The sequence below is a fragment of the Dermacentor andersoni genome, chromosome 11 (genome assembly GCF_023375885.2).
Source record: "Dermacentor andersoni chromosome 11, qqDerAnde1_hic_scaffold, whole genome shotgun sequence".
NCBI classification, from domain to species: domain Eukaryota; kingdom Metazoa; phylum Arthropoda; class Arachnida; order Ixodida; family Ixodidae; genus Dermacentor; species Dermacentor andersoni.
In genome coordinates, this window is record NC_092824.1 from 83,694,750 (window position 1) to 83,708,965 (window position 14,216).

The 14,216-nt window shown below is 49.8% G+C and overlaps 1 protein-coding gene across 3 annotated transcripts in view; it reads left to right on the top strand.

Annotated features, from left to right (window-relative positions):
• The window catches only part of LOC126518342 (membralin), a 249,140-nt gene that overhangs the window by 221,735 nt on the left and 13,189 nt on the right, over positions 1-14,216 (top strand). For all 3 annotated transcript variants that reach the window (XM_050168191.3, XM_055064431.2, XM_055064430.2), the window contains one exon: positions 5,549-5,632. In XM_050168191.3, the coding sequence (XP_050024148.2) occupies positions 5,549-5,632 (84 nt within the window). The remainder of the gene's footprint in view (positions 1-5,548; positions 5,633-14,216) is intronic.

Consider the following 14,216-nt stretch of genomic DNA (forward strand, 5'->3'; position numbering starts at 1 on the left):
CGCCCACGTATGTCCAGCAACCATGTAGGGTCTAGTTCTCAAGATTCAGGGCGCAGGTGGGTCCCGAACCAAAACAAGTGCAGTTGGCCTCAGCAAGAGCCCTGGCTACATGGATGCATGGCGTCGTGCTTCTCCCTAGCGTTTGTTCCTTCCTCCATGCAAATGAGTAAGCTCGGCGTAGTTGTCCGTGCGCTAGCAACAACAGGTATAAAATGTATATGAATGTGGCGCCGCCGCTGCAGTGAGCCACTGGCTTCCCACGCATTGCGGACTGACGGGGCAAGGCATATTGTCAAAATACAGGAGGCGGCGACACGTAGCGGCCATATCTAGCGTCTCCGTTGTATCATACATTCGTTGCGGCGCGATCTGACTCGCTTTAGTTTTGTGTTCGCGTATGATTTTTTGTTTTGTCCTAACATTTTTTGTCTCTCCCTCTTTTTCTTTTCTTTATCTTTCTTTTTTTTGCTCGGGTGCTCTTTCGGGCAGTACAAATCCGAGGAAGGGGCACATACAGATTAGACGTGCCGCGTGCTGCCATGGCTGCCGCTGAAGTCGGCGGCTTCCTTTTGCGCGTAAGGAAAAAAAAAAGGCTAAAAGGAAGAAGTAGAAGTAGGATGCGCCGAATCGTGGTGCGTTGGTTCTGAGCCAGCCAGGAAGAAGGGAGAAAGGAGGGCGGGCTTCGAGTCGGACGGCGACGAACGAAGCTCTGTCTGCCTGTGTAAATAAATAACCCGTTTGCTCTGCGTCGGAATGATTTAGTACGGCTTTTGATTAAGCCTCTCGCCCTCCCTCTCGCCTTCTCTCTCTCGCAGGCCAAGAAGGAGCAACAAAGATGGGCGCGGGGGCGAGGGAAGCGGAAAGGAAATAAACCAGAAAATCTGTCTTCCGGAACGCAATGAGAGCGAAGGAGAAAAAAAAAAAAGCAACTGGAGAGATAGCGGACGGGTGCCACTGCGCAGGGACGCCGCCATGTTCCATGGGTCTCGTCGTATTCGTCGTGGTAGTCGTCTTGCGCGTCTCCTCCGCTATGTCTTGTTCGCTCGCACATTTAATCTCCCGGTTTTGAATGGGCGAATTCGCTTTCTTTGTTGTTGTTTCTCGTTTCGAGCGTGCAGAATGGTAGTAGGGATGAGGAGACGGATAAGACGTGGGAGAAGCTCAACATTCAGGTTGTATCGGGGAAAAAAAAAAGGAAAAAAAAAAAGAACTGAAGGAAGGGACTAGCGGTTGTGCGAAAAAACGGACTGAAACGGTCGCCGCGTGGGGCTGCCTCTGCTGACTTGCGTGTTTCGTGTTGTTTTCGACGCTGCTCGGTGTGGCAGAAAGTAAACGAAGCAGCTCTCGAGTCGGCGGCAGATCAAGTTCAAAGGTGGTCTGGTCTGCAGGGCGAGCAGGGTTTGACCTCTTTTGAGGAGCTTTGGGCAACGCATGAAAGAAGCGTGGCGACGTACAATGTGCAGGACAGAAAATTGTGTCTCAGAAAGGTGAAGGTGACTGGGGTATGGGACGCAGCTTGGCCATTTTCGATCATTGGTGTATCGGTTGCTCATACTGGCATATATATCTGCGGATATTTTGCTCCCTTCTGTGCACTTCCTTGCTTCGTCTACATTGGCGTATCGTGTTGTGTTCTCGGTTCCTCGAAAGGGCTCTAGTTGCACGTTTCCGCCTTTGTTTAAATCGATCGCGCCCTAAACCGACCTCGCGAAAACCAATTTTTAATCGTTGTTTTCTGAGACGGCGTGTTTGAACCTCTATTACCAGAACACGTGACCTTTTCTTGCCCTCTTTAGCTGCGCACGTTTTGTCGCAGTTCTTCGCCCCTTCTCCATGGGGCTTTTCTTCTAATTCCGGAAAAACCCGCGCAAGCGGCCGTTGTTTCGAGGTCACCGGAGCGGATGGAGTCGTTCGCGTTTGTGCTTGGTAGCCGTAAAGCACTGAGACACGTGTGGGCCTTGACATTCTCTTCGGAAAGAAGGAGAACGGAAGATGGGATGGAGATGGAGTCATATATGTTCCAGGCATTTAGAAAAAAGAAAATAAAATTGACGCGGGAGTTCAGCGACACAGCCTGCTTTCTAAAAAAAAAAAGCGTTGTTCCTAAAGTGATGTGTTTTCTAGTTTTGCATTGTTCGCTTTGGAGCTTCCAGGTGCCTTAAGGAAAAGTGTTCCCCTGCACAACTTTTCCAACACGAAATAATTATGCATAGTGGCCGAACGATTTACTCACTGAGGCCTGAGCCAAATGTTATTCCTGTACGCGTGGCGAGAGACCGCGCTTACATGAATGTGACAGTTCTTAACGCATCGCGGTAACATCTGTGCGACAGCGTTTACATGCGCCGCATCGGTCCATTGTGCGAAGCAAGCCGCTAGCTGTTTCCGGCGATCCGACTTCCGCCTGCGACTGGACACGCGGCTGGCAGCCCGTCTCAGTTTTCCCCTCTCCCTCGATGCGATACGTGAGCGTTTGCATGGCGCCTCGCGAGAAGACTGTTTCTAATCGCACTCTTATTGCTTCCCTGCGCATTATCGCCGTTTACATGGATGTGATGCGTCGCGTACTTGCCTATTCTTCGTGCAGACGCCGCTAAGGAACATACACTTTCGCTCAACAGTCACGGCAGCTTGATAGAAAGGGCTTTTTGCTGCCGACAACGAGGTCCCGGGTTCCATTCCCGGCCACGTTGGCCGCATTTCGATGTGAACGGAATGTGAAAGACGTCCATGTACTTATACCTATGTAGGAGCGCGGTGAAGGTCTTCAGGTGGTTCAAGGTTAATCCGGAACCATTCATTGTGGCATCGCTTGTAGCCCCAGTGTTGCTTTGGGAAGTTAGAGCCAATGGATGAATGCCGCCTGCCTTTTTCTTCGACTACTCGAAATCTACGCCACTGTGTATTTCTTGCAGTGCTACCGGATTTGTTTTACACGTCGCGACTACGCACCGCCTCTGCCCGTATTACTGCCACATAACAGCGGGGCACGGATGGCAGCGAGGACGTAGCAGGGGCAGCTTTTTCTGTGTGGACGCTGTTACCCCTATTACTGCGACAGCGGCCTGTGTTGTCAACCTGCACTCTAGATCACGTGTCGCTCGCAGCACTGTGGAAGCTGCGGGACTCCTTCGCCAATGGGAAGGCCGAATGCTCCGCGAGATGCGTTCATCCCCGCCGCGTCGTCTGCTCATCGCCGCAGCAATTCGCGGTATACGGCGTATACTTCGTATACGTATCGAGCGAAAATAAAACTCGCTAATGCCCCCAATAATTTCGGACAGTTAAGCGCTGAATTATATTCCGCTGCGCAAGGATATTACCTCTGCACGCCTCGTACCTTCGGCAGTGCTGCAAAGGACTTGTGAGACGGAGTGTAATAGTGCCTGTTTCACTTGCTGGATTCTGCGATGCGAAACGCTCCGACGAGCGGCGTCGCTCGGCCGACGCGAGAGGCTTGGTTCACACGTTTCGACTTCGAGCGTCTATACCGACGCGGCGAGCGCCACTCTGCCAACGCAGAACGCCTGTCGTCGCCGACTCGTCGGCGAGTGCGTCACGCTGTGTTGCCCCATTGGTCTGACACACTCATAATGGCAAAGCCTTTAGCGCAATTCAAGAAAGACGGGGACGCTTCAGAGACACAGGACAGCGCTCTGTCACGTCCCTGTCTTTTTGAATTGCGCTAAAGGCTTTGCCATTATGAGTAAACCGTACCAACTGGCCCAAGAATCAGCCTTGTTGGTCTGACACAGTTGCAGTCATTTGCTGAGGCTACTCTATACTGCGTCATCTTTCCAACTCGGAACTCGATCGTGCTCGGACATCTTAATTCGCATTATACGTTGCTTTAGCGCGGCCCTGTACACCGATGTTCTTTTTTTTTTTTTTCACTCCAATCTCTCGAATAATCAGACTGATTCTTTATCACTTCAAAACTTTATACACGAGTCGTGGCGGTCTTTTGTCAAACCTCGTCCTAGCGCCACGAAAGCCTCCGTACCAATCAGTCAAATGTGGCATGCCATTTGTGATGCATGGGCAACACTCTAGGAAAAGTTTACACACCGTGAGTCGTATCTTGCCACACAACAATAAACGTCATCTGTCTTGTCCGCATTTTCCTTTTTGACGCCGCGATCGAGCCCGGTACTTCCCAGTAATGAACGGCATGTGCGTTATCAGCATGACATAGCATTGCCGACAGGAGAGTAGCGGGCGCGGCGTTTGCAAGAAAGGAAATGCGGGCAAGACAGATGACGATTATTGTTGTGTGGCAAATATACACCCCAAATGGTGTAAACTTTTTTTTAGAGTGAAATTTGTAAAATTGTATAACTACGCGCGTTGTGGTAGACGATCATTTATTTTATTAATTCCGATTTACGTCTGCTCAGAACTGTCGGGCGGATATATATATATATATATATATATATATATATATATATATATATATATATATATATATATATATATATATATATATATCGGGAGTACAAACAGTAGTGAACAAACATATGTGATTTTTGTTACAGTTTGATCCTGTAGGCTAAACCTAAACTGTGCAGAATGGTTGGTGCTGTGTTATGACAGACCGCTAGCCGAGGGCAATAAGGCTCTTGTACATACATGCACGGCCCTCATGCGTTATTGACAGCGCATAGCCCACTTACAGTGCGCACAACTTTCGTATTCCAAGAATGTTATCACAGAAAGACCGTACTCATAAACCAGTATGTCAAAATACGTGCGCGCTGGTGACAGAGATTTAGATGATAGGTGGAGAGGCTAGCCGAGCACGAGGCTTGACGTGATGCTACAGGTTTGATACCTCTATAAGTAGATATCAAAGGACAGGGGATATAACATGTCATTGCGTGTTCAAGAGACTGTTGTGCATAGTCTGGCATAACGCAGTATCAACATTCTGAGCAGTTTAGCGCACTGGGCTCAAATGCGAAATATCACATATTTTGCTATCACATCGCTATTGTAGATGAAATTAGACAGGAATTTCGGGCTTGTCTTCGTCAGGTGACTTGTCTCCACCCAGAAAAAGACGAGAGCTCCCTTGTCGAAGCGTTGGCTCCTGGCTGAAACTGCACTTGCTAGCCGGTCTTTGATCACTTTCCTCCAGTTTTGTAAATGCTTTGTGTAGTTTGGTAAGAATAACGTGTGTCTTGCACACACGCTGGAGAAGTTTTAATGTTGTAAGCGAATTGGAAACGCTGTAAGAAATTTTCGAATCGCCACCGCAGCATCTCAATACCCGCTTCGAGCAGTGATCAACATTGGGCGAACAAGAGAATTGTTAGCCCGGAGCCGACGTTTCGACAGTGGGGGACTTGCCAAGACGGGTGTCTCTGTCGAAACTGTTGGTTCGAGTTGGAATAATTTCTTGTTCGAGATTTGCGCTTGGAACTTTCCCCAACTGTACGAGAGACTCTGTGCGCGCAAAATATTCGGCCTTCGAAAGCGTGTTTATGATGTATGGATTAATAATTTGGTTGTAAGTTACCGTGCGTTGTGTATTCTCTCTCGTTTGCAGTTGAGCTACTGCACATGCTGGAGTTCAACTCGACGATCAACTTTCCGGCCGGGCCTCTGCTGACGGTCATCCTGGCGTTGGTCGGTGAGTAGGCGTCTCTGGAATGGCGGTCGCAGTCAACGCTTCACAGATGCCTTGCGTCAATTGTTTGGACTGTATAGTGCGAGAACTCGCGGTTTGAGAGCGTGCGTTGTGCACGCCATGTATAGAAGTCCTTTCGGGAAATCAACGACACTCGGGGCGCTTTTAGTGTTGTACGACGTTCGCGTGCAGTTGATGTATACTTAACGATCTGCAAGGTTAATGCGCGTTTCGTATTTGAGTGTCAGTGTTCCCGTCTGCGTCGTCTGAAATGCGCAACTGTATCAATAATACACGATGTACTGATTCCTTGGATGCCTTTTTTTTTTTCGTCCTTGTTCACTTGTTTGCTCGACATTACCTTTTTTCGTATTGGACGAGCAAGCCCGCACGCAGGTCTTGGCTAACCTTGTGCGTTCCTTTGCAAAGGTGATCATTTCTGTAAGCTTCTTGTGTGCAGCTTTTTATTGAATCGACCTTTTGGCTCTGTAAAAATTATATGATGTCTCTGCAGAAAAGCTATTGTCGACTGGATTTCCTTTGGTCTAGTGCCATCCCGTAGAGTCCAGAATGTGTTTGCAGAAAGTCTGTAAGCATTAGTATATTAAATGTGCAGTGTCATAAGTAAACAAGCTGCCTATAGGCTGCAGCTAGATGTCACCGAAAAATGTCAATAAACTGCTATAAACCGTCTAAACGTAAATTTTTGTGAAGGTGGGGGGCTAAGACGGCAGCGCGTTGTTCAGCCGTTGTCAGATGTGCTGGGGGGTCGAATTTGAAGAGCAACACGTAATTCACACTAAGACGTAGGTTTTTTTTGGGTTTAGAGTTCCGAAACTTGACCTGAATAATACGCTTTGCAGAATGTTGAATGGAGCCTTTGGTACCTACTGTTAGCGCAAAATGAAGGAATTTTAGTGACGCTGAACGCAAATGAGCTGTTTCCGTTCGTACAGTTCTTGCCCCCACGCTGTCCACTCTACACGAGCAAGGAGAAAACACAGCTCAAAGCATGGGTTCTTAGCTGTTGTGTACAAAGTCTTGAGGCTGGTAAAATGAACGCCGATTACGAATAGCGTATCTGGTCTGGCAACTCAAACAGAAAAGAGAGTTACTAAGTGTCACCACTGTATGGTCACTAATTCTTACATTATACGTGGATATCGTATATTGTACTCTTTTCTGGGCAGTCACACATTTGGTATCGGTACTCCATTGAAAAACCTGATCAAATGAAAAACCACTGTGCCGTGACAGCACGTTATAACTTAGAAGGACGTGTCTAGACTCACTTGGTTGTACTGTCGCTGCTGCCTGTTTACATAGAGCACCTTGCTGGCGATTTTTGTGCAGTGCTTGTGCTTTGAAGACGCCGAAGCGAATGTAACATCTCCATACATTTTTTTTTTTTTGACAAGGATTGTACGACGTATCGCCTAGTCAGGCTTAGTCGTTTGCCAGTTTCTGTCCCTGGTGGCATTTCGTGGACACTATGTACGGGGCGACTTGTTTTAATGGAAACAGCTCTTTAATGAAAGTGGCATATAGACCGAATGTGCCCGTGCGGCTGACTCATTGACGGGCACGCTATTGTCCGCCATTTCAGTAACGCGTTTTTTTTTAACTTGTAGCTTGTTGATAGCATGTAGTGTACTATAAGTTTAAGGCATACGCATCTATGTCGTAAAGCTAGAGTTTTGTTTTATTTTGAGGTCATCCCACTCCTTAGAATACAAAAATAGGCCGACCCATCGAAACGTTGGCCAGCCTGTCTGAGGCTACACGAAAAAGAGGGAAGCAAATTAAGAAGCGGCGGCATGCTGCGATATCTTCTGTACATATGTAGCACTCCCACGCGATTATATATAGCACGGCAGAAGTGGCCTCGCAAACGCTACAGTATTCGGCCACGTGATCGGGCCAGCTCGTCGCGGCCACCGTTGCCCGGCATATCAACACGTGACTGCTGCTGCCTGCGCGGTTTTGGGCGAATGAGCGGGCTCATTACGACGATCCGCAGTAGCTCGTTGATGCGAAAAATGTCGTGTGCGTTCTTTTAATCATACTGTGTGACTGTTGAATCGGAGCTGCTGCACTGAACTGTTACAATTAGTGCGAAATACGGACAAACGGTGGGTGCGGTCACGAAGTGGCCGAGTTCACTCGGTGTACTGAACGCCATACTAAATTTTGCGCACTGATGCATGCCTCAAGACCGCAAATATGTACGTACACGCACTGCTTGCATAGCGGGCCGCAGCTGTGGATCGCCAGGATGAATTTCAGCGAAGGAACGATGTAGAAACTGCGCACAACATACATGCACGTGACGGAGTAAGTATCCGGATACTCGAACCCGATCGTGTCGTTATATCCCTCACAATGGCGCCCAAGAACCACCGTCGCCTGACTGCACAAGGTTGTCGGCATTGTGCTGGTCCCCTATAGCAGCCCGTGTCCCCTCGACTTATCGTGCTTCACACGGCCAAATTCCGCCTGTTCAAATTTTGAGCCAATCAGGGAAGCCGTAGCACCCACGTGAGCCAATCAGAGACGCTAAAATGGCGGCATTCGACAGTTGCCGGCACCGCACCCCGGCTTTCCTCCGATGCCATATTGCGTCACGGGCGGAATTCATGCCCGAGCGGGCGCTCGTCTTCAAACTCGAGCCGTTTCGCCGCTCGACACCCTTCGGCAGCCTGACGTGCGCAAAGGACCGCGGGCGCCGATCTCTGCTCCCTCTTTGACCGAGGCCTTATCTGATTACGGCGATCTCGTATCGTGCGAGTAAGGACGGGCGCGTTGTTCACTTCGCCACTGTTCGCACAACCGCCCGCCTGGCAGCCCGTACGCTCAATTTCTTTTCTTCACGCGCTTGGTTCTTTTTTTTCTTTGCTTTCGCGGCTTACAGAGCGCGCGCCGCGAGCTCGAATCTGTACGCCGACCCGTCGTGTGCCGCCTTTCGTATTATAATTTTCCGAAGGAAGATTTCGTTCCGCGCCGTTTCTCCTTTTGAAGAAGACGGGTCTGCTGCTGCTGCTCCCCGTTTCCCGATTTTGTTTTCTCTCATAATACCGTTATTTCATAATATCTTGTCGATATTTTTGGTGTTAAACGAAATTGGAGGAAAGAGATTCTCAGGCGAAACCGGGGCGCCACATGAATAAACAAGTCGAACTCGGAGTTCAGCCGCTTCTGCTACGACGGTACGCACATGCCCGTTATATTTTCGTATGTTCTTGCGAGCCGCCAGTCTTCCGACTTCTGCTTTGAAGCGTCGTCTGCTGATACTCGGCTCAAACTTCTTTTTCTTCACCTGCTTCTTATTTGTACTCCCCCCCCCCCCCCCCATTCTCTTTTCTTTAAATCTTTGGTCCTTACTCCGAGCACGCGATTCTCAAATGTAAGCAAGTAACAAGATTAAACGCGAGGACGAACTTAAACAGAGTCGGTGCCGCTTAGGTGCGGATACAAGCACCGATGAAAGAACGGAGGTGAGCCGACGCGAGTCGATGCAATCCATGCATGTTTTAACAGGTCGCTTAAGCACGCTTACTTTTTTTTTCCCCCTCGTGGGTGCTGTGTAGATTTATCGGACTCGGCGTGCACTGAAGCTTTAGGCATACTCTTCTACACTGGGAATTGTGCTTTTGGCTGATACTGGTATGCGGTACGTTGGGGAGAGGTAAGAAGAGGATGGGGAGAGGTATTCCTTAAGTGTCCACCTTTAAATATCCATTTGGTCTGCTGCTGAAGTTGTTAATGACTGAGCTGGGGTATGCGTCAGGAAGGAGACAGGCGCTCCCAGCCAATGAGCACTTCAGTAGCAGACGAAATGGACATGTCCACTAGGTGGACACTTACGGAATAACCCCCCCCATCCAGGACGCACATACAAGTGACCAGTATGGAAGTTGCTCGCGCATGGACGGAGTACAGGAGTCTGTGGCATGACGTATTGTATAATTAACAATTACCGTGCAACCACGACTTCGAAACACTTTCGGGAACCTAAGCACTGTTGTCGACACATTTGCACAAATCTCATACGAACTCTACTATACGAAGCCGTACGTAGGGCGCCGAAACGTGGTCTCGGGGGCCGTGACACTGCATGATAGCCTCAACCGGCCGTCTTGACTTAAGAGAGACTCAGGTATGCATAGTCATTGAGCGAGCCTTCAGATTCGCAAGCTCTGTGGCGTGCTTTCAATTCTCAGGTTGTGTAATATATTCTACCGTGCACAAGTGCGTTCTCCTAGTTCGGAAATTCAGCGCTACTGCACCGTGCAGTCGGGGAGATTTTGTGCGCATTCCAGGCAAAACATGGCAACCGCAAAGGCGACGCCATGTTGCTACGACTCATGTTAAAAAGAAGTATTCGAAATATTATGCAATAACAAGCATTAACACGTAGCACGTAGGCATGGACAACGTGTACAGTTCATTCCATATAATTTTGAGAAAGATGGGATGACTATTTAAATAATTTTGATGTCAAATATATGGTGCGTGAGAAGATGCATTTTGCAGGCGCCTGAACTAGATGGCACCACCATACTGAGGGGCGCGGGGGATCGCGTTGATTTCGGCAATATAATAGCAAGAGCTTGGTGGCGCAACCCACCGCCCCGTTCCAAAGGGGACGCTCATAACATATATTCATCCATCCCTTTCCGACTTCCAAACCAAAGATAGGTAGGCCGGTTGGCTTTGGTAGCCCACAGTAAAACCGCAAATGAGGCAGTGCGGGGTGACATTGGTTGGGCCTCTCTTTTGAAGTCAGAGAAGCGTAGAGCAAAATTTGTTTTGCAGAAATACTCGGGAACGCATGAACCAAAATAATTGGGTCGCGGAAGTGCACAATTATTTGTACCTAAAAACCGAGGACACAGAATGGAGCAAGAGGTCAAGAAAATTGGCGACCAAGTACAGGGTAATTGAATGTGTAAATAGACGACCAGGAATCATCAAAAAGAAAGTGAGAAAGCTATGGCCGCTGACAGAGACAGGGAATTGGAGGCAAATAATGGAAACAAAAAGACCGTGGAGATATAAAAGAACGGGAAGAAAGAAATAAGAAAGGGAAGTCTGTACGATGGCACAAAGGACAGTGTCTTGCTATTTGAAACTCAAGCTCTTTGCGCAATGACAAAAACATATTAGAGCAAATATTCGCAATAAGATGAGGCATGTGTATGCTGCAGCAAAAAATCCGGACACCACTCGGCACATCCTAATGGAATGCGAAGCGATTTACTCACTGAGACACGTAGGTGACGTACACCTTCCAGAAACGCTGGGATGTAAAGTGGCCGGAAGCATCAACCGGTCAGCGGTTGAGATTAGATACGTTTAGAGTATTTGGGAAAAAAATCAGGGAAGATATTGATACGACTCGGTCCGTTAGAGGCTTATGTAGCGGTGAAAGGTAGATAGAGAGGTATTGAGGAGGAGGTGATGCCTGCAAAAAAGCTAGAATGAAAAGCATGCATAGCACACCTGATCAACTCAAGCAGTCTTGTCGTCTGTGCCTGTGCGCCTCCACAGAGTAGCAACATGGCGGCGCCCTTGCGGTTGCCGATTTCGGTGTATGGGCGCTATGACCGCTGACGTACGCGCCATCTTTTTTGTTCCGATTGAGGCAAACGTTTAGATACAGCGGGGAGGAAGTGAGGTCACGTCCTCTCCGATTGCCCCTGTTGTAATCGCACCGCTGGCCCGAGTTGTTGGGGTCTCGGTGCTGACGCCCGTTATTGCCAATGGGTCGCAAGCCCCAAGGGTAGCGTTGGCCTGGCGGCCTGGGGCACTGGAAGCATCCGAAGGTCCCGGCAAAGCATGAGAAGACTGGTAACAGAACAACTTGTTTATTCTAACATAGCAAAAGAGCGGCCGGTCAGGTCGACCGAAGTGGAGAGACGGGAGAGCACGTAACTCAACAGTACAAATCGGAGCCTCTCTCTTGGTGTCCGGGGGCAGCTGCTCTTATACTCCCGGCGTCGCGGTCCAAAAGGGAAGGAGGGAAGGTCACGGGATGAAGGTCACGGGACGGCGCAGCAGGAGCCCACGACGGCGCGAACTGTCGGGCCGAGAGACCTGCTGAACCGAGTGTAGTGACGCATCGCCAACCCTCACCCACACGACGGCGCGAACAGTTGAGCCGAGAGACCTCCAGGCTCCTCATTCGGGGAACTCCGCTCCCCGGCTGCCGCGCTTTGACAAGCGAGGGCACACACACACACACGCACACACGAAGACACGTGGCACTGAAACACGCCTGGGCACGCTTGGCGGGTAGGCGTTGCGGCGGCGTCGGACGGGCCAAAATGTCCGCCGCTTTGAACAAAGCCCCGGCGTCCGTTGCATCCGCGCCGGCATTACCGCGCGTTGTAGGCGAAACGTAACAGACCGCCCCGCCGGGGGAAGGAGATCCCGAAGGTCAGGGGACTGCATCCGCTGTCCGGAGGGATGTCGCTCGATGATGCTCATAACCGAAGTTGGGCGTTCTTGAGCGCAGCGCACAGAGACGGCCTCGTTCTCACGTTCAGGTGCACACAGGACACTGCAAAGTGACTTCGGGAGAGTTGACATTTTTGTTCTCGTTTCCGGCAAGCGTTAGAACCACGCCAAAAGTCAACCGCTCAGTCAGCAAGCACGGCACAACCCTCACTAAGCCCTGCCAGGCTCTTCCCCCTTTTATACTGCTGCCTAGTTCCTTACAGTAGTTTAGCAGCACTCAGAACGCGTCCACAAATCGGAAAAATTGCACTAAAAAGCACATCATCACTTTGAAACACTACACAAAAGCAATAGGTTAAAAATCCTGCCTCAGGAAGAAAAACATCAGTAACAAGCAATTTTGAGGCTGATTCCCACGTTAGGGGCTTCGACTTAAGCCATCGGCGTTACCGTTGAGACTCCCCTTTTTGTAACGCACCTCAAAGGAATATTGTTGCAAAGCGAGGCTCCAGCGCAGGAGGCGGCCATTTTTGGGAGAGATGGTCTGCAGCCATTGGAGAGGGCAGTGATCCGTTTCAATGATAAACCTCGAGCCAGCTAGGTAACATGACAATTTCTGAACGGCCCACACGATACACGCACACTCTTTCTCGGTGGCGCTATACGCCTGCTCACGACTCGTCAGCTTACGACTAGCATACAGGACGGGGTGTTCTACTTCTCCATTTTCCCGTTGGCACAGTACAACGCCCATGCCTCGCTCACTAGCATCACACTGAACAACGAACCCTTTTGTGTAGTCGGGCGATCGTAGCACAGGCTGGCTTGTTAGGGCGCTCTTTAGGGCGCTAAAAGCTCTTTCCTTCGTCTCATCCCAGACGACTGTTTGCGGCTCTGTCTTTCTTAGAGCATCCGTCAAGGGAGCCGCGATATCAGAGTACCTGGGGATGTACCTCTGATAGTAGCCGGCGACACCTAAGAACGACCGAATATCGGTCTTCGTGCGCGGTTGCGGGAAGTCTCGCACAGCGGCCACCTTTATTTCAGAGGGGCGGCGACGACCCCGACCAATCACGTGTCCGAGGTAGACAACCTCGGCCTGTGCTAACTGGCACTTGGGAGCCTTGACTGTCAAGCCCGCATCGCGCAGGCGGGTTAGCACTGCCCGCAAGTGCGCCATATGTTCCGGCCAGGATGCGGAGAATATCGCTACGTCGTCTAGATACGGTAAAGCGAATTCTTGCTGTCCCCGCAACACTTTATCCATGAGGCTTGAAAAGCAGTATGGCGCGTTCTTCAAACCAAAACTCAAAACTTTAGGACGGAATGTCCCCATTGGTGAAATGAACGCCGCATACCTACTAGCCTCTTCTGTAAGTGGAACCTGCCAATAACCCCTGACAAGATCTAGGGTGGAAATAAACTGAGCGCTACTCACTCTCTCAAGGCGCTCCTCGATGTTAGGGATCGGATAAATTTGATCCTTAGTGATGGAATTAAGCCTGCGGTAGTCGACGCAAGGACGAGGTTCCTTGCCCGGTACCTCAACTAAAATCAAAGGGGAGGTATAATCACTCTCACCCGCTTCAATAACACCGAGCTGTAGCATTTTCTTTACCTCAGCCTCCATAATATCGCTCTGGCGGGGTGACACCCGGTACGCCTTAGATCGTACTGGCTCTGGGGAGGTAAGTTCTATGTCATGAGTAAGGACAGAAGTCCTACCAGGCCTCTCAGAGAACAGACCTTGAAACTCTTGTAAGAGCTGGTGTAGTTCTGTTTTCTGCTCAGGCGACAGCGATGCTTTCCTTATTAAGTCACTAATGACTTGATCGGTGTCTTTCCTGTTCGTCACTGAGCCTAGTCCCGGAAGCTCGACCGGAAGCTCTTCTAACTTTCCCGCATCGGGAATTTCCTCTCCAGTATCTGGTGCCTTTAACGCTACAGGCTCAATTTTATCCCGTTCGGGCGTGCTCCGAATACTAGCTTGCTGCGCCTCTGACCCTTTCTCATCGTTCAACAACGTCGGCCCCGCAACTACCGCCTTTGCAGCGAGCTCCCGAACCTTCGATCTGGTTAAGGCCTGAACGCTAGCCTCACCAAACAAAAGCCCCTTCTCGCGCAGGAG